Below are 26,138 nucleotides of genomic sequence, written 5' to 3' on the forward strand. Positions count from 1 at the left end.
ATTTACTGGGTCAAACATTTACTGAATGTAAAAACGAGCAAACAATTAAGGGCAGTCGATCTGGCACGGAAATAAAGATTTGATTCTTTGCGGGACAGACTTCATGTTTTTCATCAGAAAAGAAAGTTTAGTCCTAGAAAGTGATACGGAACGATTTGTGGATCAGAATTGACAGTTTTCTGTGGCTTTTGGGGGTAATTAAGACATCAGTTTTGGGGAAACATGCCAGTCTTCCGGAAAATACAAGTGATAGAATTTTGAAGTATAGTAATATTTTATTGGAAGAGCTACCGGGTGACAGTGACAAAATCACATCAAACAATGATTATATGCTGTTCAAATTGCCTTAAAAAAAACACTGAAAAAATCAAAACTAAAACTCCATGCCACTTCTGACCATAAAAGGGAAAACAACAAAGAGCGAAAAAGATAACAAGAAAAAACACACACAACAACTGGCAACAAATGTGAGACAGATGGATAGTGAGACACGTACAGATCAAATCAAATCAAATCAAATCAATTTTTATTTTTCGAGGGTTGTGGCATAAGCAATACAACGAGCTTTTTTTCAACCAGCCGGCGCACTTACACACACACACACAAGCACACACACACACACACACGAGAACAGCTCCGAAAAATCGAAGGATGGTGGAGGTCAAAATTCCAAGGGAGCTAAACAGCAGAACGAAATGTTCAGAGGTACAGTAGTAATGTCCCCTGTAAATGAAGGAAGGGGAAGGTCGCGTAAGGTCAAGGTTAAATGGCCGACACGTCCAAGAATTCTATGACTTGTTCTGTTGCTGTTTTGGATAAAGCTGACTCAGAATCATGTCGATATATGCGCAAAAGCTCGCCACGACCCCCCACGAGGGGCAGAAGCCAGGAACAAGTGGTTTGAGAAAAGGTGTCCCAGTGTTTCAGCAGCCACTCTACACCGAAAACTTTGTACAGGCGACTCTAACTGCTGGCCTTGGTGACAAATTGAAAGGTAGTACGTTGATTGTCGGTGGTGACGGGAGGTACTTCTTGAACGATGCGATTCAAATCATCATCAGAATTGCGGCAGGGAACGGAGTAAGTGCGGTGCTGAATTGACTCTGCTTGCAGCGGCTGCCATTCTCTTTTTGGGCGGGGACGTAGCTCAGTTGGTAGCGCGCTGGCTTTGTAGCCAGTTGGTCGCTATCAGCGTGGGTTCGATCCCCACGTTCGGCGAGAGATTTACTGATTTCTCGGAGTCAACTTTGTGCAGACTCTCTTCGGTGTCCGAACACCCCCGTGTGCACACATGCGCACGAAAAAGATCCCACGTTCACAGCAAAAGTCTCAGGGCTTGGAAAACACGAAGACACGCATGCATCATCTCTCGTCTCTGATTATCATGATCGTATTTCGATACTTTGACGAGACAAACCCAATGCTGGTGTGTCGTAGAAGACAGCCACAGCGGGCTTGTTCGAATCAAAGTATCACACCATATCTTCAGCGTATTACCAATACCTGTCCCAATATAGACCAGTTGGTCTAAGAGGACGTTTAATTAAACCCTAATACTAATAGTCAGTCAGTCATTCTCTTTTTTTCTGTTCAGTCTCACTCTCAGTCCTCCCGTCTCTCTAGTCTTGATCTGTCTCTGTCTTTCTGTCTCACCCCCCCCCCCCCCACATCCCTCTCTCTCTCTCTCTCTCTCTCCCTCTCTCATCTGTAAACACGAAACAATTGTTTTTTTGCTTGTTGATTTGAGTGAAGGCTAGATGTAAAAAGAAAGCAGATCATGCACTGCTTATTCTGTTACCCTTGTTAAATGAAGAATGATCTATCTTAATAATCTTATCACACTCTGTGGATGTGTATATTTACCTCTTCAAGTGTTGTGGTGGATGTTAAAAAGTAAAATACGGTGGAAAAGAAACGTGCATACATGTGTGTTGTATTTGTAAATGGACACCATTCTTCTTTTCCATTGATATGTGTCAGACTGTCTGTCAGTCCAACCAATCCCTATCCCTCTCTCTCTGTCTCTCTTTCCATGTCTCTGTGATCGTTCTCGTTCACGAGGCTTATATATATATCCAGTACATTGTATAATTTACTTCCTAGTTTTGAGTGATGCATGCGTCTGGGTAATAACAAAAAAAGTCAAGAGCCTGTCATTCTGCTCAGATAAATAAGTGATTATTGTTAAGTTCATGCAGTCAGCCTGTCTGTATCTTTTTGTTTTCTTTACCCTTTTGTGTTTATATTTCTCAACAATCTGTCTCTCCCTTCTTCCCACATATTGCCAAATTGTCAGTGTGCAGTTAAAGAGTCTCATTAAACGTAATGAGTTTTTAATTCTCTCAGCGATGTTCGTACCTCAAGCGATGCAACTGGAAGTGCTCTTTTATATATGAAAAACCAATAATGGTACTCTTCCATTGTCAAGCGATAATGTAAACATTCTACTCGCTAGTGGCAACAACAAACATTGCGTAGCTTAGTTCGTCACTTTGCCGTTTTGTTTTGTTTTGTTTTGTAAACAGTCGGTATAGCAGAAGACAAATAAACTTGCAAGTGTCCTCACAAACAGGTGCGGAAGTTAATCATTGGTCGGCAAGGCATCCTGTCTACACCTGCTGTGTCCTGCATGATCAGGAAATACAAAACAGATGGCGGTATCATTCTCACAGCATCCCACAACCCGGGTGGCCCCAACGCAGACTTTGGCATCAAGTTTAACTGCTCCAATGGAGGTCAGTTTTAAATATATATATCTATACTATATAACTTATTTACTTGGGCCTTTGCCCCCATTGGAGCATAGCCTGCCATTGACGACATTTCTCCATCGCACCCTGTTCTGGGCTGTTCTTTCCACTTCTGCCCATCTGTTGCCTAATTAATGCCTCTTCAGTTCTGCCTCTGTGTCACGCCTCCAGCTGTTTCTCGGCCTCCCTCTCTTTCTTTTCTCCTGCGGGTTCCAAGTGAGAGCCTGGCGGGTGATGCTGGATGTTGGTTTCCAATCCAGCCCCATTTTCTCCTCAGAATCTGGCTGTTAACGGGCTCTTGGCCCGCATATATCTATACTATAGTGTATGGTTTTGTGATAAAGCCTGAACAACCATTTGAACAAGAAAAACTGCTAAAGAAAATTGCAAAACTAAGAGGAGGAGATGCGGGAAACAGATAAAAAGACTAACTGCAGTGCTGGTGCTGTTTTGCTTTTGTACACAGTATACACACTCTCTCTCTCCCTCTCTCTTTCCTTCTCTTTTTCTATCTTTCTTTCTTCCTTTCCTTCTGTCTGTCTCTGTCTGTCTTTTTCTTACTCTCACGTACTACACTCTCTCTCTTAACTCTTCGATATTTTTCTCGATCTCTCGCCCCCCTCCCACTCCCCTCTCTCTCTCTTTCCTTCTCACTATCTATCTCTCATTCTTAAAATGGTCAAGGTGAAGTATGAATAATTATAGTGTGGGATATATATGATATCAGGTGTATTTAATTATACGAAATTAAGATAAGAGCTGGTAGAGATGTGAAGGGACGATGAGGAAATTTCCCTCTCCTCCCACCAGCTAAGTTCAGAAAGAAAATGTTTGTTTGTATACCGTACTTTCTGGGTCATAAGGCGCGACTTTTTTCCTCGAGTTCGACCCCTGCGTCTTGTATAACGAAGGGTCTAATCCGTGTATGAAATACGAAAAAAAATCAAAGAGACCGCCTGAGTACCAGTCAAACAACTTGTGATAATGCATGTTTCAGCTACTAGGTACTGCCCTGGCCAAGTTTCCTCGAGCTCTCAAGCCACCCAGCTATCACAATGCCTGCCTTTGATCTGGCCGCACACACAGAGCACACATAATTATTTCCACTCTGTTAAACTCGGTCACTGACCGGTCACTGACCCGGTGCAGGAAGTATTTCCTCTCTCAGATATGACAGGGGAACCACCTCTCATGGCAAAAACTGGGTCATTGACCCCTGGGAAGAAGGTCGTGTCTATAAACAAGGCCACCCAGCTATCACAATGTCTTTGATCTCGCGGCACACACAGAGTTCGACTCTGTTAAACTCGGTCACTGACCGGTCACTGACCCCGAAGCAGGAAGTGTTTCCTCTCTCAGATATGACAGGAACCACCTCTCATGGCAAAAACTGGGTCATTGACCCCTGGGAAGAAGGTCGTGTCTATAAACAATGGACCTGGCTTTGGTCTTCGACTACCGGTATACTTTTTCAATTTTGGTGCGCCCTATCGGCCCCCTGCGTCCAATGGGTGACTGGATTACAAATTTTTTTAAAAAGAAGGGGGTGCGTCTTAGATAACGAAGCGCCTTGTCACCCGGAAAGTACGGTATATGGGTTTTTTCTTTCTGATTTATTGATAAATGTTTCTGTAACTTTCAGGTCCTGCTCCAGAAGGGGTTACAAACGCCATTTTTGAAATCACCAAAAACATCAGCGAGTTAATCATCTGCCCAGAACTCCGCTGTGACTTGGACATAATCAGCAGTCATACGTTCAAGGTATTTTTCTGGAATTGAAGAAACTGTGACAAAAGTTTTATTTTATTACCAACGAAACAGTGAGATCAGCATGAGGGATTGGGGACCTTTAACTTTCAGTTGTGCAGACATACTTTTAGACATTCAAGCACACCAAAATAAAGAAATACATCAACTTTCTTGCAAGTGACTGAATTTCACATATGAATTTGACCACATTCCTTCACATCGCATCAGCTAAATGTACATGCATGCATTACACGCTTACAAAACAATTATTCAAAATGAAACATAATGCTGATGTTTTGGCAACTGAAAAACTGCATGCAGTTTTTGTTAAGTACAGGAGAAGTTGTAAGCTGACAACTTGATTTAAAATAATTAATTGCTGAAATGTTGGTGCAGATTAAGGTACCTGCAATGACGTGAGACTCCTCAGATTAGAGGACATCTCTCAATGTAGGGACAGTTTTGGCTGGCCCCATATAGGTGTCCTTTTTGTACAGGTGATCACTGTGATTTGATCTTACTTATAATGCAATGCAATACATGCAATTGTATTGTACACTCAAATATTCAATATTTCTTTGGCTTAGGTTGAAGGACAGGGAGAGTTCGAGGTTGAGGTGGTTGACAGCGTGAATGACTACGTGCAACTCATGAAAGAGATCTTTGACTTTGAAGCCATCAAGCAGCTGTTTATTGGGGGGCGTCTCAATATCTTGATTGATTCTATGAATGGCGGTTAGTATTGCTAAAGTGTTAAGTGTGCACATTTGTGTGTGTGTGTGTGTGGGTGTGTGAAAGAGAGACAATGAGAGAGCGAGCACAATATGTGCGTGGGTATAAATGTGTAATGTGATTCTTGTTGCTGCTAGTTTTCTGTGTCAGTGTGGGAGTGGATCGGTTAGCATGTCATCTTTGGGCATGTGTTTGTTGCTATGAGCCTGGGTGGATGAGGTTTAATGCGTACATATGTATCTATCTATGCACATATTTTACAGTCTTGTTCTCAACCTGTAGTTAACCTGACGATAGAGATGAAACCATAATTTATTGCTGACTTTCAGTGACTGGTCCCTATGTGCAACGCATTTTCCATGAGGAGCTGGGAGCTCCAGCATCCAGCATGATCCAAGTCGAACCTAAGGACGACTTTGGCGGCCATCACCCCGACCCGAACCTAACGTATGCGGCTGACCTGGTCAACAAGATGAAAGAAGGGGAGCACGGTTTTGGGGCCGCCTTTGATGGAGATGGGGTAGGTGTCTTGACCTGTGAGGAGATGAGATGAGACAACTGGATTGTGCATGTTTAGGTATATGAAGGTGGAAAATCATCTTTGCGTCTGCATGCTCTTGTGTACAATACTCTTGAACTGCTATTCTGTTGAGTTTGGTTTTGCAAGGCCCGCTTTTCTCCCGATCGCGTCAGGAGTTTCTAAATATAAAATTTGAAGGGCTTTAATTTCCATTTGCTAAGGCTAGGCAATGAAAAATGCACAGAATTGCCATGTATTTTAGCTGTTGAAAAGAGACTTCAAACTGGAACATTCTGCAGTGCACTATGGTCAGATTTTTAGCGTAAGCAGGCTTCAGAGTGATTCTGCTATATATAAGTCAATTCTGTGTATTTTCTGATCAAAATTGTCATCTCTATGTTAAACAACAACTTGTTTAGAAAGTGAGTAATTTTGTGTATATGCTATTCTCAGGATCGTAACATGATCTTAGGACACAATGCCTTCTTTGTGACGCCGAATGACTCGCTGGCAGTACTAGCCAACAACCTGGAATGCATCCCTTACTTCCGCAAGACTGGCATCAAGGGCTTTGCTCGCAGCATGCCCACTGCTGGTGCTGTGGACAGGTACAGTACGTCTTGTGGTATGACCTTACAGTGGAACCCCTTTTTAAGACTTCCCTGAATCGGAGAGAATTAGAACCTAAAAAAGAAGTGGTCTTACTATGAAGGTAGATTTAACAAGTCGAGTAAAATGAAAATATTGCATTTACAAAAGTTTTGTCTTTTTCTGGAGTATATCCCTTTTTTGACCAACAATTAAGAATATATTCTCTACAAAGCATATGTGTTTTAAGTTCAACGAGAGAGTAACTAGTCTGCGTACATGCATGGATGTGCGCATTGGAGGCAACCTCAAATCCTGCATGAAGAGAGGTAAATGTGTGTAAATCTGCCAGAGAGTATAATTATAGACAGTGTGTGGATGTGGGCGTTGGAGGCAACCTCAAATTCTGCACATTTAATTCGTGTTCTCCTTCACGGTGTGGTCCAGTTTTGAGTGAATCAGGCATGGGAATTGTCCACGAAATCGCGGATTTCCGCGAAAAGGAAATTACGTTTCAGCGAAAATAAATAATTGTCCGCGGAAATCCATTTTTTGCTTACACAAGAACTATCAAAACATTGGTCTAAAATGCTAAAATTCGTTTTCCTTTCGGGGGAATTTCGCCCCCCTGGTCCCCCAAACAGGACTCGGCCCCTGTACCCGGCCGGGGCCTAGGCGGCCCCTGGACCTTGGCCTATTTTCAGAGTTTTTTTCTTTTTTGGAATTCCCATGCCTGGTGAATGTTGCAGTTTATTGTTGAATATTTCAGAGTGGCTAAGGTGAAGGGGGCGGAGTGCTTTGAGGTGCCCACAGGCTGGAAGTTCTTTGGAAACCTGATGGATGCTGGCCGCCTGTCTCTGTGTGGAGAGGAAAGCTTCGGGACTGGATCCGATCACATCAGGTTCTTACTCTTGAAAAGATATTTTAAATCCGAGCATTCTTAGATGGTATCTTCAATTTAGTGTGAAGAACCAATATTTAACAAATGTGTAAAGTTATGATACAAGAAAGAATGTGTTAAGGGATTGAAGTGAAATAGAAAGTATGTATACAAGTGGAAAAAAAGAAAGTTTGAAAACGGAACCCAAAGAGAACTTACATGAGTAAAAAAGAGGCATGAGTAAAAATGCCTAGGAGCACAGTTATCCAGGAGACAAATGCTCAAGATAATGAAGCACAACATTGGGGTGTGCATGCACGTTAAAGATCCCATGATTGACAAAAGGGTCTTTCCTGGCAAAATTGTATAGGCATACAGTGAAAACTGTCAAATACGGTCACTGGACTTAGCGGACACTCGCAGAATACGGACAGTCAGTCTCGGCACGGACTGCTTTACACTGTAAAACACCTGTACGTTACGGCCACCTCGGCATTACGGACGCGGACACGTATTTTGGGTCCATAATAAGTCATATACCGTACTTTCCGGGTGACAAGGCGCTTCGTTATCTAAGACGCACCCCCTTTTTAAAATAAATTGTAATCCAGTCACCCATTGGACGCAGGGGGCCGATAGGGCGCACCAAAATGACCCAGTTTTTGCCATGAGAGGTGGTTCCCCTGTCATATCTGAGAGAGGAAACACTTCCTGCATCGGGGTCAGTGACCGGTCAGTGACCGACTTTAACTGAGTGAAAATATGTGTGCTCTGTGTGTGCGGCCAGATCAAAGGCATTGTGATAGCTGGGTGGCCTTGTTAAAAGACACGACCTTCTTCCCAGGGGTCAATGACCCAGTTTTTGCCATGAGAGGTGGTTCCCCTGTCATATCTGAGAGAGGAAACACTTCCTGCATCGGGGTCAGTGACCGGTCAGTGACCGAGTTTAACAGAGTGGAAATCTGTGTGTGCGGCCAGATCAAAGGCAGGGCAGTACCTAGTAGCTGAAACATGCATTATCACAAGTTTTTAAACTTGTTTTACAACAGTCAATATTAAATGTTTCTCTATTTAATCTAAACAGCTTCTGTTTTTCTTATAAATGTACATGTACATGTGCAGTACTCTCTCTCTCTCTCTCTCTCAACTTGACTTTGTCGCGTTTACTTGCACCTGTCTAATAAGGACACCTGCAGAATAAGGACACTTTTGTCTGGTCCCAAGGGTGTCCTTATTTGACAGGTTTTACTGTAGATAAAAAAAATGTCCACCAAATACCCGTGTGACTTGGAATAATAGGCCGTGAAAAGTAAATATTCGCCGTAATGGCTTGAGATTTACTGGCCGATGTGAATGCGTGATATATTGTGTAAAAAACTCCATCTCACACGGCAGAAATTAATATGTAAAGCGCTTAGAGAACGTCAAGCGCTATATAAATCTCCCATATAAATAAATAAATAAATAAAAACACTAAACTCAGGTCAAACGCTGGCTCTCAAATGTCGCTGCGCACGTATATATATGTGTTGGTGGGTGAATAGTATGTTTGCCTGTAAAGACACCCAGGCAAAAGTGTACAAAAGAAAATGCGTAGGGAGTGACAGATGGACCCTGTTACAGAGATAGACTGATTGAAGACATAGTCAATATCAATTAAAAAGACGACAAGATGTTACTTTTTGACGGTATTTTTGAAGTGAAAGTTTGAAAAGCTGTCAATATAAGGGTGTCACGTAAAATTTCTGTCACTTCTTCTGCATGTCTCCCGAGAAAGTGACAAAGACTTTTAAGAATGAAGTTTGTCTCGTTGACTTCAACCTATCAGCAGTAGAAAATTAATCGTAATGACTGCATGTATTGGTATCATATGTCATTAATGGTGATAATGTTAGTTGTCCTTGTTCATTCCAGGGAGAAGGACGGAGTGTGGGCGGTACTGGCCTGGCTGCAGGTTCTGGCGGCCAAGAAGAAGTCTGTCCAGCAGCTTCTCATGGAGCACTGGGGGCTCTACGGCCGCAACTTCTTCACACGGTAACTTTCAGTTTCACGTTCTTTTCTACATTTCTCGGCCTTTACAGTGTGTGAATCAGAATTAGGTTTGTTTGTCACAGAAGCTTGTAGTTTATCGACTCGGATATTCACCAAATTGAAAATCTGAACAGCTATGTGTGTGTTCTGCTATATTGACTGCTATTTTTTTATGAAAAGGAGAGTAGATGGAATCAGACCAGGTAAAGATTATCAGTTAACATGAGGAATGGAGGAGATGGTTTTTGTACGTTGCCTGTGTTAGCATAATATTTTAATTTTTTATTGTGTAAGCATGGACATTGTGGTCATTGCAGAATAGAATGGTAACATTCTTCCAGCTATTACTTGTGTCCTATTAGTCCAGCTTTTTACAAATAAACAAACATGGCAAGCAAGCAAACAGCAAAAGCGTGGACTCTTGTCCTCCCTTAAGTTTAAGAAGGATCAGAAGAAATCACACCATGCCTGTGGTCTACTTAGCCGTAACCATGTAATCAACCATTGATATAAACGGAAAAGAACAGAAGTATGACTCATTGCTGAATGAGTATGCACATGTGTAGTGTCAACCTTTTTTTTTTAATCAACATGAAGTGCTATTTAATGCAAGTTAATTTTGATGACTTTTTATCCCATTTTCTTGACAGTTACGACTATGAAGGCTGTGATTCTGCGCCTGCCAACAAGATGATGGATGGTCTAGAAGCCTTGATTGCAGAGAAGGGTATTGTGGGGAGGAAGTTCAGTGCTGGCGGCAAAACATACACCATGGCCAAGGCAGACAACTTCTCCTATACTGACCCCATTGATAGCAGCGTTAGCACCAAACAGGTAAGGCAGAGGCAATGTTGGTAGACCAGATCTTACTGGAGAAAAAAACACCTGTGTAAACTGTCTGCTTCAGCTGTTAAAGAGTACAACATATTTTTAGCATTTTCTTTTCTTCTTCCTATCAGTTAATTTCTTTTAGGCTTTCGGGAGTGACAGGGTGGTACCCACCCAGAAAACCAAGTTCTCCACTGAGGGAATGAAGCTATTTAACTTTTACACCAGTCAGTTATATGTGCAGACTTATCTCCTTAAACAGATTTGTTCTTTCAAATGTATTGCTCCTGTTTTCTGTTTCACAGGGCATCCGCTTCATCTTCACGGACGACTCTCGTATAATTTTCCGCCTCAGCGGAACAGGCAGCAGTGGAGCCACCATCAGACTGTACATTGAGGGCTACGAAGCTGATTCCTCTACCTTTGAAAAAGATGCACAGGTTAGCGTCTGCTATTTCAACCATTAGTTCTGGTCTGAGGATATATTATTATTATTGCTATTCTGTTAGAAACATGGGGGAATTCGAAGCATCTCATTTGATAGTCTCACATCGCCTTATTTCAACTATCGGGCCGTATTGTTACGGAATATTAACGTTAGGGAAGTAAAATATTGACAACAACAAACTACATGTAATTCCAGTGGAATCATCGTGGATAAAGTATGTGCATGGTCAAATTCAGGACGGTCAGGTGGGTGTTATGTGGTTGATGTGTCGTAAAACAGGAATTAAATTAAATAAATTATCTTATCCCAACTCACATATAGCAATTAACCCCAGTTCAGTGCTGGTAACGCTGTACGCGTCCCCTTGGTAACAAGGAAGACGCCTCTAAAAAAGAGTGACCATGACCCGTCAAGAGGTCAAGGCCAGACCAAGATCGAGGCTGCCTTCCGTATGCGTGCGCATACGCCGCCATTTGTATTCATTCCTACCTCAGCGTTCACACGCGGTGGTCGCTTTTCGTTACGCTCCGGCTGTTTGACAGCCTTTGTAACTGGGTCTTTGACTTGGTTACATTCCCCTTGGTATTTTCGTCTTCGACTTCGCAGCCTGTTGGGGTGAGATCTTTCCTTATTTTCCATGGTTTTTGGCTACATTTTGGCCTGAATTTGTACTTGTACAATTTTTTGAATTTTTTTTTCTTGAGTTCACTTTGTCATGGCCGATAGTGGCAGGAAGAAGCATCCTCCCAAGCAGGTACCTGCTGAGACTTCCCCTAGGAAAACGCCTAGGAAACCGAAACATTCCGGCCAGGCTGTTGTTAGCGTTTTAGAGCCATCTTCTAAAAAATGCATTGATGTTTTGGTTGATTTGCCGGTGACCTCTATTTTGCCGGTTAAGTCCTCTGACAAGTCTGTTAAGGACGATAAGGTTGTGAAAGAGACGTAGCTCTTCTGCTGGTTCGGGTTTGGTTGCTGCGGATGTAGCTTCCTTGCTTTTGTCTCTTAGCTCCCAGGTTAGCTCTCTGGCTTCTGAAATTTCCTCGACGAGAGCTGAGCTACGGGCTCTACCTTCCCGTGTGTCGGATGTTGCTTCGCTGGCCAGGGTGCGCCCTTCCCCTTCCGCCACGGTCACCCACGCTGATGTGGATGCGACGCATGATGCCTATGACGTTCACTCCCCCTCGTTGAGTGTTCGGTTTTCCGGTGTGCCTGTACTGTCACAAGGTATTCAGCTCCACTAGTAACCGGGTTTTCCGGCCAAAGTGGAGCGCAGTCTCAGGAGGAAGTAACCCCTTTCGCCTTGCGACGGGGTGAAAGTTCTGATCTCCGGGCTGGTCCGTTCCGCTCAGACGGTCAGTCAGTTCGGGGTAGGGACCCTGTTACTCGCACGGAAGACATGTTTCTCCCCGCCTTGTCACAAGATATTTGGCCGGCAGTTCAGCTTCCGCTTCCGCCCGGGGGCAGGAAGAAGTCAGTAAGGGTGGCTTGCGTACGGTCGAGTTACCACGTTCGCCACCGGCACTGTTGGCCTAGTGGTAAGGCGTCCGCCCCGTGATCGGCAGGTCGTGGTTCCAACCCCGGCCGGGTCATACTTAAGACTTTAAAATTAGCAATCTAGTGGCTGCCCCACCTTTCATCTGGCATTATGGGGTTAGTGCTAGGACTGGTTGCTTATTTTCATGTCCTCATGCATGCAGCGGACAGGAGATGGTTTCGCTTCCGATGGGGAGTCAGAATTTTCCAATTCCGGGCTCTTCCGTTTGGTCTCTCTCTTTCTCCTTGGATCTTCACCATGATCATTCGTCAACTCTGTGCCCTGGTGAGGCAAGAAGGGGTACGCTTGAGGGCCTATCTCGACAACTGGCTGATTCTGCACCAGGACCAGGACCTGTGCAGAACACATACGCAGTTGGTTCTCAGGCAGGCTTGGCAACTCGGCTTCACAGTGAATCTGCTGAAGTCAGAGTTGGAACCGTCCCAGCGTTTCACGTATCTGGGGATGGAGTTCAATACTCTAGACTGGTCAGTCTGCCCTTCTCAGAGAAGAGTGGACAAGTTGCAGGCTCTGATTCTCTCTCTTTACGTAAAGAATCAATCCACGGCTCAGGAATTATCCTCGCTGCTGGGTCAGATGGAATCCATGGCTCCGCTGGTTCCGCTTGGCAGAGTTCACAAAAGGGCGTTTCAGGCAGCTGTACAGGCAATGTGGAATCAAGCGACTCAGGGCTGGAACGTCCAGGTCGAGTTGGGGAGCTGGTTCGGTTGTACCACGAAGCTTTGGCTTCTTCCCTGGGTTTCGCAGGGAGTTCCCATTGCTCCCCCTTCTCCGGAGAACAATCTTTTCACAGATGCCTCCCGGACAGGTTGGGGAGCACATCTGGCAGAGCAGACGGCGTCTGGTCTTTGGGATGCCAGTCAGGGCTCGTGGCACATAAACGCACTGGAATTAGAGGCTGTGGCTCTTGGACTTCAGGCGTTTCTGCCTCTGCTGACAGACATTCATGTCAGGTTACATACGGACAACATGACTGTAGCGGCTTACATCAACCGTCAGGGCGGGACTCGGTCTCAGAGTCTGTCGGACAGTGCGTGTCGCATTCTGATATGGTGCAGCACTCATCACATCCTGCTTTCAGCAAAGTATCTGCAGGGCAGCCTCAATGTTTTGGCAGATGCTCTGAGCAGGGTAGACAAAGTCCTACATTCAGAGTGGACACTGTCTCACCAGGCTTTGCATCGTCTCTGGGCTCAGGGGAACAAGCCGTTCATAGACATGTTTGTGACAAGGTTTTCCACCAGACTACCACTCTCGAGATGGATTGGACAGGGCTAGTGGCGTATGCCTTCCCTCCCTTTCGCCTTCTGGGCAGAGTTGTGAGAAAGGCAGATCTCGAGAGGCCAGCGCTTAGTGCTGGTTGCCCCTCTCTGGCCCAGCCAGCATTGGTATCCCGACTTACTCCGCCTCGCAGTTCGTCCGCCGATTCCTCTCGGCGTAAGAAAGGGCGATCTGGTGCAGCCTCGGTCGGGCGTGCCGCACAAAAATCCGCAAGCACTTCAGCTTCACGGGTGGATTCTGTCAGAGTCTCTCTGCTCCGTGCAGGGGCCTCAGCCTCCACTTTGAAATTGGTGCAGCACTCTCACAGAGATTTGACCAGCTCTGTGTATTCTTCACACGGGTCTTCCTGGTCAAAATGGTGTTTGGATAACGGAGTTGATCCTTTGTCTCCTAGATGGGTCACTCTCCTGGAAACTGGTCAGTCGAGACAGCGTACAAAAACATTTAAATAAACAACACAATAATTACTTTCCTTTATTTTTATGTGTTTTGTTGTCTTCAGTGTTATTTGGAGCAACAGTGTGAACAAGAACTAAAGCGTTTGTAAATTCTGTGATTTGCTTTGCACTCCAGAAGCTCTGAAATCGCCACTTTTTTCCATTCGAAAGTGTGACATGCTATCTCTGCACATACACATGCCTCAAACTTACCCATTTGATAACACATTTTTCTACAATTGTTGCAAATTCCTGTGTATGAATTTGATTTCACCCGCCCGATGCGCCCAAACGATCTTTCGATAATAACTTGGTTGCATTTGACCATGTAGAAACAATCGTCTCGCACGTCACGCTTGGTGTCCTATTTTTACCTTCAACGCCATGCCCAAACATAACTTGTGCATACTGTTTCAGGGGATGGATAATTCTACTCTGACATAGTAAAATATTCGATGTCGTTAATCGCGATTGAATGAGATTCAAGTTGAGTCTGTAAAGCAAGGTTAATGAGATGTTCTGATAGATCTGCAAGTGGTGTCCGAAAATTTGCGATACGTGTGAGCACATTGCAGAACTATTTTCTGGCAAACTTGCTATCTTTCAACCCATTCGGGCATGAATATAAGGGAGTCCCTGTGGGGGTTACACGGTGCAAACGTGTTTTCGTACAATCGAGCACGCGGTTAGACGCAGGAAAACTTTGTTGTTGCGGTGTCCGCGCCAAAGTTGACGACAGACGTGCGAGACGGTACATGTGATCACAACCTTTGAGGTAAGTTTGAGCTTTACGACGGCTCTATTTTTACTATTTTGCGTGTAGAACTTAAACCACTATAAATGTGATTTTGTCATGTTTACAAACTGAATTCGAAAAAAATGCCTTTCTGTCAGAAAAACGCAACCAAGTGGCAAATTCATGGGTAGAGTAGATCTAGGTAACAGTCCAACGTGAAAAGAAGTTTTCGTTTTTTATGATTGTTTTGCGCCTCTTGTTAGTTTATTTTCTATTTTTTTAAATGAAGATTAGATCATGTGGTTCAGGTTCATTTGTTTTGTTGAGAATCTCAAGAAATAGCGTTTGAATCTCTCATCATAGCCAGAGCTGTCTCGTTCGTATTGCAGACGCCATTGCTGCTTTCCGCATGCGGTGTCAGCGATGCGTGCGGGACAGAAATTATGACAGATACTGGCATTTTCATTCGCACTGGAGCAGATTTTACACAGCGTGTAGTCATTTTTACATTTAATCAAGTTTTGACTTAATAACATAGAGGGGGAATCGAGACGAGGGTCGGGGTGTATTATGTGTGTGTGTGTGTCTGTGCGTGTGTGTGTGTGTAGAGCGATTCAGAGTAAACTACTGGACCGATCTTTATGAAATTTTACATGAGAGTTCCTGGGTATGATATCCCCAGATGTTTTTTTTCATTTTTTGGATAAATGTCTTTGATGACGTCATATCCGGCTTTTTGTAAAAGTTGAAGCGGCACTGTCACACTCTCATTTTTCAATCAAATTGATTGAAATTTTGGCAAAGCAATCTTTGACGAAGGCCGGACTTTGTGTTGCATTTCAGCTTGGAGGCTTAAAAATTAATTAATGACTTTGGTCATTAAAAATCTGAAAATTGTAATTCAAATTTTATTTTTTTATAAAACGATCCAAAACTATGTTCATTTTATTCTTCATCATTTTCTGACCCAAACACATATAAATATATTATATTCGGATTAAAAACAAGCTCTCAAAATTAAAAATATAAACATTATGATTAAAATTAAATTTCGGAAATCGATTTAAAAACAATTCCATCTTATTCCTTGTCGGTTCCTGATTCCAAAAACATATAGATATGATATGTTTGGATTAAAAACACGCTCAGAAAGTTCAAACAAAGAGAGGTGCAGTAAAGCGTGCTTATATGCAGCACAGCGAAACCACTACCGCCCTAAACAGGCTCGTCAGTTTCACTGCGGTCATTGTTAAAAAATGCAGTGCGTTCAGTTTCATTCTGTGAGTTCCACAGCTTGACTAAATGTAGTAATTTTGCCTTACGCGACTTGTTGTTTCTTTGTGTTACGAGGATGTGTTCAGGACAGAACCACTCTGGTTTTCAATGTGTGTATCTTGGGATCTTGACGGTTGTAACATGCACTGTTATGTACCTCAATGTGAGATGTAAAGCTGTGGTAGCAATTAAAATATCTGACTCCAACTGTTGCATACTTTTTTTTCAGATGCCAGGATGCTGCTAATGCTCCTATCCTTTCTGCCAGTCCAGTCAATGCTGATCCAGGAGCAGATCAGAGAGACCGGTACGTTTCTACTGTAAATAATTGTTTTAACATGTTTTTCATTAATCTTAATCTTATTATACTGGAATGACTTTGCTTGCGTGCAGTCATTTTTTAAATTTTCTGTATCCAAACTGATTTGTGCAGACATTCCTAGCAAAGTCTTTCCATGGCATGGTAAGTGCAGGTTACATATGGAATCAATTACATTTATACATGTATTTCAAGTACCAAATTACCCCTAGTTGGTATGAATGGAGAGCTTCAGTTGTCTGCTTTTCTGAGGTAGACATTTCCAAGTTTATTGGTGTCACTTGCTCCTTGTATTTTTAATTCATGATGTAAACCTTTTCAGTTACTATTTTTAATGTTTCTATTTTAAGAAAGGTTTATTTGTTTGTCCACAGATTGACACACTGGATGGGAATGGGGTGGTTGTTCGTTTCCATAGGAAACAAGGATCATCGTTTGTGTGGCCTGCTGTGGAAGAGATATTTTTTGTGAAGTTTGAGGAAGTAGTTAAGGTGCTGCCTGTCCCAACTCTTGACAGGCGTGGCAGACACACATTTCAATAAAAAGTTGTTTCGTTTTGACTGAAATAAACCCATGGTTAACTGATATTGGTGTCTGTGTTTGTTTGCGGTGTCCATGGTTACACGCGAGACGTTCTGTGTCATTTGATGAATATCTGCATGTAATACCAAGATTTTTCAAAGTATGTCCATATTGCTGTTTTAAGTATTCATGGAGATTCTTTAAATCATACAATTTTGCAGATAGCAATATCTGATCACTTGCTGGAAAGGTTTTCTGTAAATTAAGAAATTGTTGATCTAGCGTCCTCATAGTAATCCCCCCATTATGTAAGTGTATGGTATATTTTGAAACTTCTGGTACTTCTATGAAGCAATTTCTATTGTATCTCATTGGAAATTGCATGATAATCACTTGTATTTTTTATGATAAGAGTAAAAATGTGCCTCTAATGGTGTTCTGTGTTACACGCGAGACAAGGCAACCTTCAACACATTATCTTAAATTACAACATTTCCAAAAGTTTATCTTGCTTTTCAAAACCTTGTGTTGGAAAGTTGAGATGTTAAACAAACCAAACACACCAAAATATTTCAATTTTGACTAACTTTATTTTTGGACACTCAAGTCACACATCTGACCAGTTTTCAGGAGAGTGACCCAGATCCATGCATGTGGCCAATCACCTGGCTTGGCTAGCCGATCAAGGAGGTTCTCCCTCTTCTCTTCGAGTTAGGAGATCAGCGATCTCTTCTACTCTCAGGCAGTTAGGTCATAAGATTAATCTTGGTGGTGTTATTGCTAGTGTAATCAAGGGTGCTTCCCTTGACACAGCTCGTTCTAAGTCACAGCTCCCGGCCTGGGACTTGTTTTTGGTTTTGCGTTTTCTTGCTTCTGGGGAGTTTGAGCCTCTCCATGCGGCCAGTTTGGCTAATGTGACACGTAAGACTTTGTTTCTTGTTTTGCTTGCTACCTCTAGACGTGGTAGCGAAGTTCACGCGCTATCTGGACTTTCTAGGGATATTACGTTTGAAAAAGATGGCTCTATTTCTCTTAAATTTAGGCCAGATTTTATTGCTAAGAACCAGAAGCCTGGTCAAACATCCCCTCTTATCCGCATCCCCCCCTTGAGCAATGTACTTGCTCCTGGAGACCCTGACTTATGTAACTGTCCGGTTAGGGCTCTCAGCAGCTACCTGTCCCGGACATTGCCTATTCGCTCCTAGCAGTCCTCCATTCTGGGCGCCTCTCAGAGGTCCTGGAGTCAGCTTACTGGCGCTTGGAGGACATTTTCATCAACTACTATCTTAGAGATGTCGCTGGAACGCGACAGGATGGCAGTTCTGCGTTGCCAGCATTGGTGGTGGCAGGACAAGTTCTCTATTCTTGATATGGTGAATTCCCTCCACCAATAAATTTTCATTTGATTAATATACTTACCCAACTCACATCGTTTATTCCCTCCCGCCTCCCCGCTTTTGGGGTTATATCTATCTAAAAAAAGAAGTGAGTTGGGCTTCGGTTAGAAAGAATACAAATGGCGGCGTATGCGCACGCATACGGAAGGCAGCCTCGATCTCGGTCTGGCCTTGACCTCTTGACGGGTCATGGTCACTCTTTTTTAGAGGCGTCTTCCTTGTTACCAAGGGGACGCGTACAGCGTTACCAGGACTGAACTGGGGTTAATTGCTAGATATGTGAGTTGAGTAAGTATATTAATCAAATGAAATCCCGCAGTGGGGCACTGCGGTTATGAAATTAAAGGCCCCTCCTGTTTTTGGAACCGCAGGAGCTTTCTAGTTTGCTGTTAGGTAGATTAAATTACATATCTTATCCCGACTCACAACTAGCATTAACCTCTGGTTTAAGTGCTGGGACGCTGAACTACGCTTCACCCCTTAAGGGGAAGTAACCCTAAAAAAGAACAGCCTAGAACCCGCAAACTGGGTCAGAGATCCAGGCCATACCGTCACGTGACTGACCACGCGAGACCGCCGCCGCCATGTTGGAAATACCTCACTCTCTCCTCAGCGGTTCTAGCGATAGGACGTTGTTCTCTCGAGCTACGCATTTTGGCGTTCAGCCTGCTGCCTGGTTGGCAGTTTATCTTCACCCCGGTTCTTCTTCACGGTCTCTGCTTCTACGGCTGTATTGGTGAGATCGTTCTTTGTTTGTTTTACTTGTATTTTTGCCTTGTGTCCGTCAACTTTGTTGTTGTTCTACTCTCTGTGAGTTGTTTCCAACATGTCGGACAAAGAGAAGAAAAAGCATAATACTCGACAGTTAGTTGCTGATTCTTCCCCCGCTAGCAGTCAGGCAAAAGATAAACCCAAAGGTACAACGGTTACTCTTGTAGACCCGGTTTCTAATGCTTCGCTTTCGGTTGATATTGATAACCCAGCAAGCCCTACCTTACCCGTTCTGAAAGAATCTAAAAGCAGGAGTAGGGCTCGTTCAGCCAAGTCTAAGAAAAGTGATAAGCAAGATTTCTCTTCCCTTCTCTCTTCTTTCTCCTCGCAAATGCATACCATGTTTTCTCAACAGCAGCAACTTGCCACTGACTTACAGGCTACGCGAGAGGAGTTGCGTTCGCTGCCTAAGGGTGTGGGCGATGTTTCTTCACTTTCCCGCATCCGGTTGCCTCCTTCGGCCACAGTCACGTCAGCGGATTTGCGGGCGGAAGAACTGGCGCACGCCAGCTTCGGAGAGATGGTCCCTCGGGACACTGTTGCTCCTGCGCAGCAGGCTCTCTCCTCAGGTACGTTGGGTTCGCCGGTAGCCAGGCTCTTTGGCGAAAGCGTTCCGCATAGACCGCAACTAGTAGCTCCCCCGCCTCATAGGTCAGGGAGTGAAAGTTCGACATACCTGGGGCAAACGACTCATACGAAGCGGAGCTCATGGGGTGTTGACGCGGGAATGCAATCGATTTTACATCGATCTGGTGACCAAGGTGCACACGGGCCGTCTTTGACTTCCCCCGTTGGTGTATTCGCGTCACCACTTCCTCCTGGGCAGGAAGTTGGCTCCATGCAGGCTCTGCACCGAAGTTCTACTTCCGGTTTGCAGTCAGCCTCGCTTCCGGTTGATGATGTTCAAGACTTGGTGAGTCATGCAGACTTGTCTATACATACGGAAGTGGAGTCGGAGCGAGACGATCCTACCTCATTCAATGAGGATGACGGTGACTTCCAGTTACCGCCAAGATTGAAGCCGTCCTTAGCTGTTGCAGCACAGGTCGCTTACAAATACTTTCCTGACGGCGTTGTTTCATCTGCGGGTCGTGTCTTACCCCCACCCTCAGCGGTGGGTGACTTCCGCACAGCACCAACAGCAGCTGAAGGTTTTCAGTTTTCTGAGTCTCCTTTAGTTGCTTATGAACTCTCGAAAATTCTAGCAAGAGTTCCAGGCACGTCGAGCTCCTTGCCGGTTGGCACTGTCCCTCTCCTATCTGCTCATGGTCAGGCGCCAGAAGCTGCCAAGAATTGGCTTGCCACTGATCAACTTCCGCATGCTAGTGTCCCTGCCCTTGCGCGCAGGTTTTCACTCACCCGTCGGCCTCAGAACCTTATCAACACTTTTGCCCTGCCGAGTGCAGCTCTTCCGGTCACACCGGAGCTGTCCACTCTTAGGGAGGATGGTTACCGTCAAGACAGACCTTGTGTCTACACGGAAGGTTCTCTCATTGGTTTGGAGGAGGCAGGCAGATACTCTCTTGAACTTGCCTCCCTTTCTGAGACACTCCTTCGGACTTTATCTCGTTCGATTGCGTCTTCTCTGGATCCTTTCGAATTCCGGAATGACGCAAGTGTGAAGGACGTTACGACACTTCTGGCCACATTAGCTAAGGTCAATGCGGAACAGATGGCTGTGGCGGCTCGCCTTTACTCCCACGCCGTGTTTACACGCAGGGACTCTTTTTTGGCGGGCTCAAAGATTCAGGAGAAAGCGACTTTGGATGCTCTCAAGTCTTCTCCTTTTACAGAGGGAGCTCTGCTCGGGCAGCCCTCGCTTGACGCTCTAGACAAGCAGACCCAGAACGCCAAGGATTTGGCGATCGCTCGGTTTGCACAGCATGGCTTCTCTAAGCCACAGGCAAAGCAGCAGGGTCAGGCCAAGGCTTCGTTCTCGGCAGCTAATCGCGGCCACAACACGCAGCACTCTCAGTCTTCTTATAGGGGAAGGGGCAGAGGTGCCCCTTATCCTAAGAAGAAGCCATCGTTCGGGAACTCCAGGGGGGGTGGGCGAAAGCCCAACCCCCAATGATGCCTCCCCGAACCACTCATCCCTACAACCCCCACCCCTTTGGTGGCGGGTGGCCCCTCCCGGGCTCTTCCCTGCTGGTTACAACTTGTAGACAGTCAGTGGATCGTAGGGATAGTGCGTTCGGGGTTCCGCCTACTCTGGAAAGAAGGAAAAGCTCCTCTTACCAGAGTAGCACCAGCGTTCCGGTTCCCAGCAAGACCAGAGGCAAAGGCGACAATTCAGTCGGAAATTGCCTCTCTTCTTCTGAAAGAAGCTATAGAGGAGGTTTTGGACCTCAACTCTCCGGGTTTTTATGGAAGACTTTTCGTCGTCCCCAAAAACTCGGGGGGTTGGAGGCCTGTTCTCGATCTGTCTCCTCTCAACAGGTACCTCAGAAAGGTAAGGTTCACTATGGAAACTCCAACCTCTGTCAGGGAGTCTCTCAGGCCGTCAGACTGGGTAACGTCCATAGACCTAACGGACGCCTACTTTCATATCATGATCCACCCCTCGGATCGGAAGTGGCTCAGATTCAGGTGGGCAGAGAAGATTTTCCAGTTCAGAGCCCTTCCCTTCGGGTTGTCTCTGGCTCCCTGGATTTTCACAATGGTGACTCGTCAGCTGTGCTCCCTTGTCAGGCAGAGGGGCATTCGCTTCCGTGCATATCTAGACGATTGGCTAATTCTGAACCAGGATCGTCTGACTTGCAGTCTTCACACTCAGTTTGTCTTGAGTCAGTCGGCAGACCTAGGTTTCTGTGTCAATCAGGGCAAGTCGGAGTTGACTCCGTCACAAACGTTTACGTACCTAGGTATGACGTTCGACACCGTGGCCTGGACGGTCCGACCTTCTCTCAGGAGAGTCGACAGGCTTCTGTCTCTCCTAACGTCGCTGCGGTGTCAGGAACGGGCCCCGGCCAGGGTTCTGGCTTCTGCCTTAGGCCAGATGGAGTCGATGGCTACACTCGTTCCCCTGGGAAGAGTATCCAAGAGGCCGTTTCAGGCGGCCTTCGGCTCGGTATGGGAAGCAGCTTCTCAGGGTTGGGACGTCTCTGTCCCCATTCAGGGCTGGATCAAGCAGACCACAGAGCAGTGGTTTCAGGATCAGCTCTTTCTCGGCGTTCCCATTGTCCTTCCTCCCCCGGACCAGGACATGTTCACAGACGCCTCCATGGTGGGATGGGGCGCTCACCTAGCCCATCTGACGGCCTCGGGTGTGTGGTCAGAGACACAGTCTCTGTTGCACATAAACATGCTAGAGCTGGAGGCTGTATTCCTTGCACTTCAGAGTTTCCTTCCCACTGTGACGGGGCACCATGTGAAGTTACACACGGACAACACTACAGTAGCTGCTTACGTGAACAGACAGGGCGGCTCACGTTCCCACTCGTTGTCTCTCAGGACTTGTCAAATTCTGGTGTGGTGCCAGCAGCATCATATAATTCTTTCAGCCAAGTTTCTGCCAGGGTCTCTCAATGTTCTGGCAGACTCTCTCAGCCGGTCGGCTACCGTCATCCACACGGAGTGGACGATAGCTCACCAAGCCCTACTCCGTCTGTGGGCTCAGGTGGACAAGCCACTGGTCGACTTGTTTGCCACAAGATTCTCAAGAAGACTTCCCGTGTTTGTTTCTCCGTTTCCGGATCCGGAAGCCTGGAAAACGAACGCGCTGGAGATATGCTGGTCGGGACTCGTGGCTTATGCGTTCCCTCCTGTCAAGCTTCTCGGCAAGGTGCTCAGGAAGGCGGAGATGGAACGTCCGTCTCTCATTCTGGTGGCTCCATGGTGGCCCTCTCAGCACTGGTTCCCGGACCTTCTCCGTCTCGCAGTGGGGCCACCCATTCCGCTAAACCTTCGAAAAGGGGAACTTCTTCAGCCGCGCACGGGCGTCCTGCACGACAATCCGCAGTCCCTACGCCTTCACGGCTGGAGACTGTGAAGACGTCTCTGCGCCGCGCTGGTGCATCGGATAGGACTCTCGACTTAGTGCAAAAGTCTCACAGACAGTCCACAAGCTCTGTATATGCCTCACATTGGGCAGCTTGGTCCAAATGGTGCGCGGATAATGGCGTGAACGCTACTTCCCCCCGTTCCATGCAGGTGGCAAATCATTTGGCCTGGTTGGCGTCTCAGGGCCGGTCTCCTGCCTCTCTGAGGGTCAGGAGATCGGCGATTTCCTCAACACTTAGGCAGTTGGGGCGTATAATCTCTCTTGATGGTGTTATAGCAAGCGTCCTCAGGGGTGCTTCCTTGGACTTTGCTAAGACAAGGTCACCAGTCCCAGCTTGGGATTTGTTTCTGGTTCTCGAGTTTCTCAGGTCACGGGATTTCGAACCTTTGCATGCAGCGAGTCTCCACAATCTTACCCGTAAAACGCTTTTCCTTTCGTTGCTTTCCACCACTAGGAGAAGCAGTGAGATACATGCTTTATCCGGTCTCGCTAAAGACATTTCGTTCGAGAGGAACGGTTCAGTCGTGCTTCGTTTTCGTCCGGATTTTCTAGCCAAAAATCAGAGGCCAGATCAGCTCTCCCCCTTGGTCAAAATTCCTCCGCTTTCCACAATTTTAGCACCAGGTGACCCAGATATCGTAAATTGTCCTGTCAGAGCAATCAGCAACTATCTGTCGCGTACGGCGCCTATTCGTTCAAAAGATCAGAAGCTCCTGTTCATTTCCATCAATACGGCCCGGAGCAGAGACCTGTCTAGGGCCACTTTGGCCAGATGGGTGTCTACCTTGATCAAACAAGCGTACATCTGGCAGCAAGAAGGAAGAGGGGGGGGGCAGTCAGTCCTTCCCCAGTCGTCTTCTAAGACGCATGAAACCAGAGCCTGGGCATCCTCGGTTGCCGTTCTCAAGTCTGGCAGACTTGCAGAAGTCTTGGATTCCGCTTACTGGAGATCCGAAGACGTGTTTATAAATTTCTACTTGCGGGACATCGCAAGTACTCGTCAGGATGGGACCAGTACCCTTCCGGCTATGGTAGCCGCAGGGCAGGTTCTCTCCAACTTGTAGTGTAAGTTTTTTACCCACCTCCTTCATTAGCAATCTGCTAGTTGTGAGTCGGGATAAGATATGTAATTTAATCGAAAATTTTAAAAGTAAATTTTGATTTGATTAATATACTTACCCGACTCACATCGTTTATACCCTCCCGCCTACCCCGCTTTATGGTACCCTAAAAATGAACGTTTCGCTTCGTTCGAGTGAGGTATTTCCAACATGGCGGCGGCGGTCTCGCGTGGTCAGTCACGTGACGGTATGGCCTGGATCTCTGACCCAGTTTGCGGGTTCTAGGCTGTTCTTTTTTAGGGTTACTTCCCCTTAAGGGGTGAAGCGTAGTTCAGCGTCCCAGCACTTAAACCAGAGGTTAATGCTAGTTGTGAGTCGGGTAAGTATATTAATCAAATCAAAATTTACTTTTAAAATTTTCGATTTTTGGTTCCTCTTTCCTGTCATGCTCTCTTTTTCTTCATGAATTCTTTTCTTTTTTCTGCCTTCTTGCTCATTCACCTGTATTTTTTCCAAAAAATCTCTTCTCTTGCCGCTTGTCTCGCGATTCATGTATAGTTTAATCTGTTAGTGTTCTGATGTAAGCCCAGCAGTAGATAGGTTAAGCCTATTTTAACATACTGGAAACTGGTAATCTTCCAGTAGGTATTAATTTAGTTTTACTAAAGCCTGCTGGGACACAAGTAATGGGTTAGTGCATTTGTAAACAGGAATCGCTTGACAAGTGGCCCCCTTCATCCCCCCCTTCCTCGTCCTGATATGGCTCTACGTAGTCGGCTGGACGTTAAGCAACAAATAAACAAACAAACAAACAAATCAAATGAAAATTTATTACTAACATTTTTGATTGTATGCCACTGTTTATATTTTTTATTGTGGGGAAATTCAGTTGAATGTATACATCCCGGACGTGGGAACCCATACGATTTCGCCATATTTTGTACGCATAATCATCTAGAATATGATCAGTATGGTCAGTGGAAAAAAATATGACGAGAAAAATTCCTAGACTACTTTTCTTCACAAGGGCATACCGAAGCTGATCCAGTATTTTGAAACATGATAACAGTTTTTTGTCAGTAAATATTGAGAGAAGTATTGGTTTCAAATGTATTGGTAAACTTAATTAACAGTGTGACGGACGCTTGTGAAGCTTTTTTGAATCATAGATGTTCAAATGCTGTGTGGAGTAAGCTCATTTTTCTGAAAAGACGCCAAGTTTGTTTGAGAATATTCCACGTGCAAAACAGGGGTTCCCAGGTCTGACATCCTCTTGAGTTTGTGCGTTTATGTGGGTGTGTATTTGTGTGTGTGTGTGTGTGTGTGTGTGTGTGTGTGTGGTGTGGTATGTGTGTGTGTGTGGTGTGGTATGTGTGTGTGTGTGTGTGTGTGTGTGTGTGTGTGTGTGTGTGAGAAAGAAACATGACCAGTGACAGAATTGTGTGTGTGTGTCTGCAGGAGGTGCTGAAGCCGCTGATACAGATTGCGTTGGAAATGTCCAAGTTGAAGGAACTGACCGGTCGCAAAGCACCCACTGTCATCACATAGACACTTCATCTCTGCTCCTTCTCTTCATCCTCCACCCCCTTCCACAGCATTGACTGTATTTGGCTTGATGCTGTATCTATCAGACATAACAATAAGAGAATGTGATGCATGTTGCAATCAGTAGAAAAGTGCTGTCACCCATTTGTGCAACAAAGGCTAGAAGCATATTTGACAAAGAATTGAACATCAAGTCAGGGTTTTACCTTTTCTCAATCACACTAAATGTGTATTATGTTTCCGTCTGAGCTGAGAATATCTTTAAGGTTGAAAACAGATTTGTAGAATTTGTTGAATTACGCTGTCTTGTTAAATTGGCAGTCCTTGTCTAATAGTATTAGTAATAATGGAAGTGACTGAAATGTCCTTTCTACACTATTGATGTGCTATATATAGCTACCCTGAACTCTTGTGGTTATTCTTTTTCAGCAGGTCAGTGGTTTTGATGTGTTTTTACAACAGAGACTGTGGATGCTGTCTTCAGTTATCTGGTGAAATTGGTGCTTTGTTATTCTGTGGTATTGACTGTATCCAACAATGACTAGACGTGGTACACGAAACAATTTTAGTGGGTAGAAATTATTAAAGACATTTCTCAGAGTGAGACTGTGGGTTTTAGATTTTAGAAGAAGAAATTTAAGGGGCTTATTGTCCGTCAGGTCTTAATTGCCTATATTGGACATGAATTGGTTTATACGATCAACAAAAAA

General features: G+C 45.1%; 1 protein-coding gene and 1 long non-coding RNA gene across 2 annotated transcripts; both read left to right on the forward strand.

Annotated features, from left to right (window-relative positions):
* The first annotated feature begins 730 nt into the window (after positions 1-730).
* On the forward strand, positions 731-26,138 carry LOC138967032 (phosphoglucomutase-1-like). Its single transcript, XM_070339488.1, has 11 exons — positions 731-1,080; positions 2,573-2,735; positions 4,393-4,511; positions 5,087-5,234; positions 5,561-5,751; positions 6,205-6,359; positions 7,109-7,240; positions 9,134-9,253; positions 9,901-10,084; positions 10,384-10,518; positions 25,342-26,138. Exons 1-11 carry the CDS (start codon positions 835-837, stop codon positions 25,429-25,431), a joined length of 1,683 nt encoding a protein of 560 aa, XP_070195589.1. The 5' UTR covers positions 731-834; the 3' UTR covers positions 25,432-26,138.
* On the forward strand, positions 13,756-16,655 carry LOC138967031 (uncharacterized). Its single transcript, XR_011455821.1, has 3 exons — positions 13,756-14,574; positions 16,040-16,117; positions 16,504-16,655. It is a non-coding gene; the product is annotated as an uncharacterized lncRNA (long non-coding RNA).

Source organism: Littorina saxatilis, linkage group LG5 (genome assembly GCF_037325665.1).
Source record: "Littorina saxatilis isolate snail1 linkage group LG5, US_GU_Lsax_2.0, whole genome shotgun sequence".
Lineage (NCBI taxonomy): Eukaryota > Metazoa > Mollusca > Gastropoda > Littorinimorpha > Littorinidae > Littorina > Littorina saxatilis.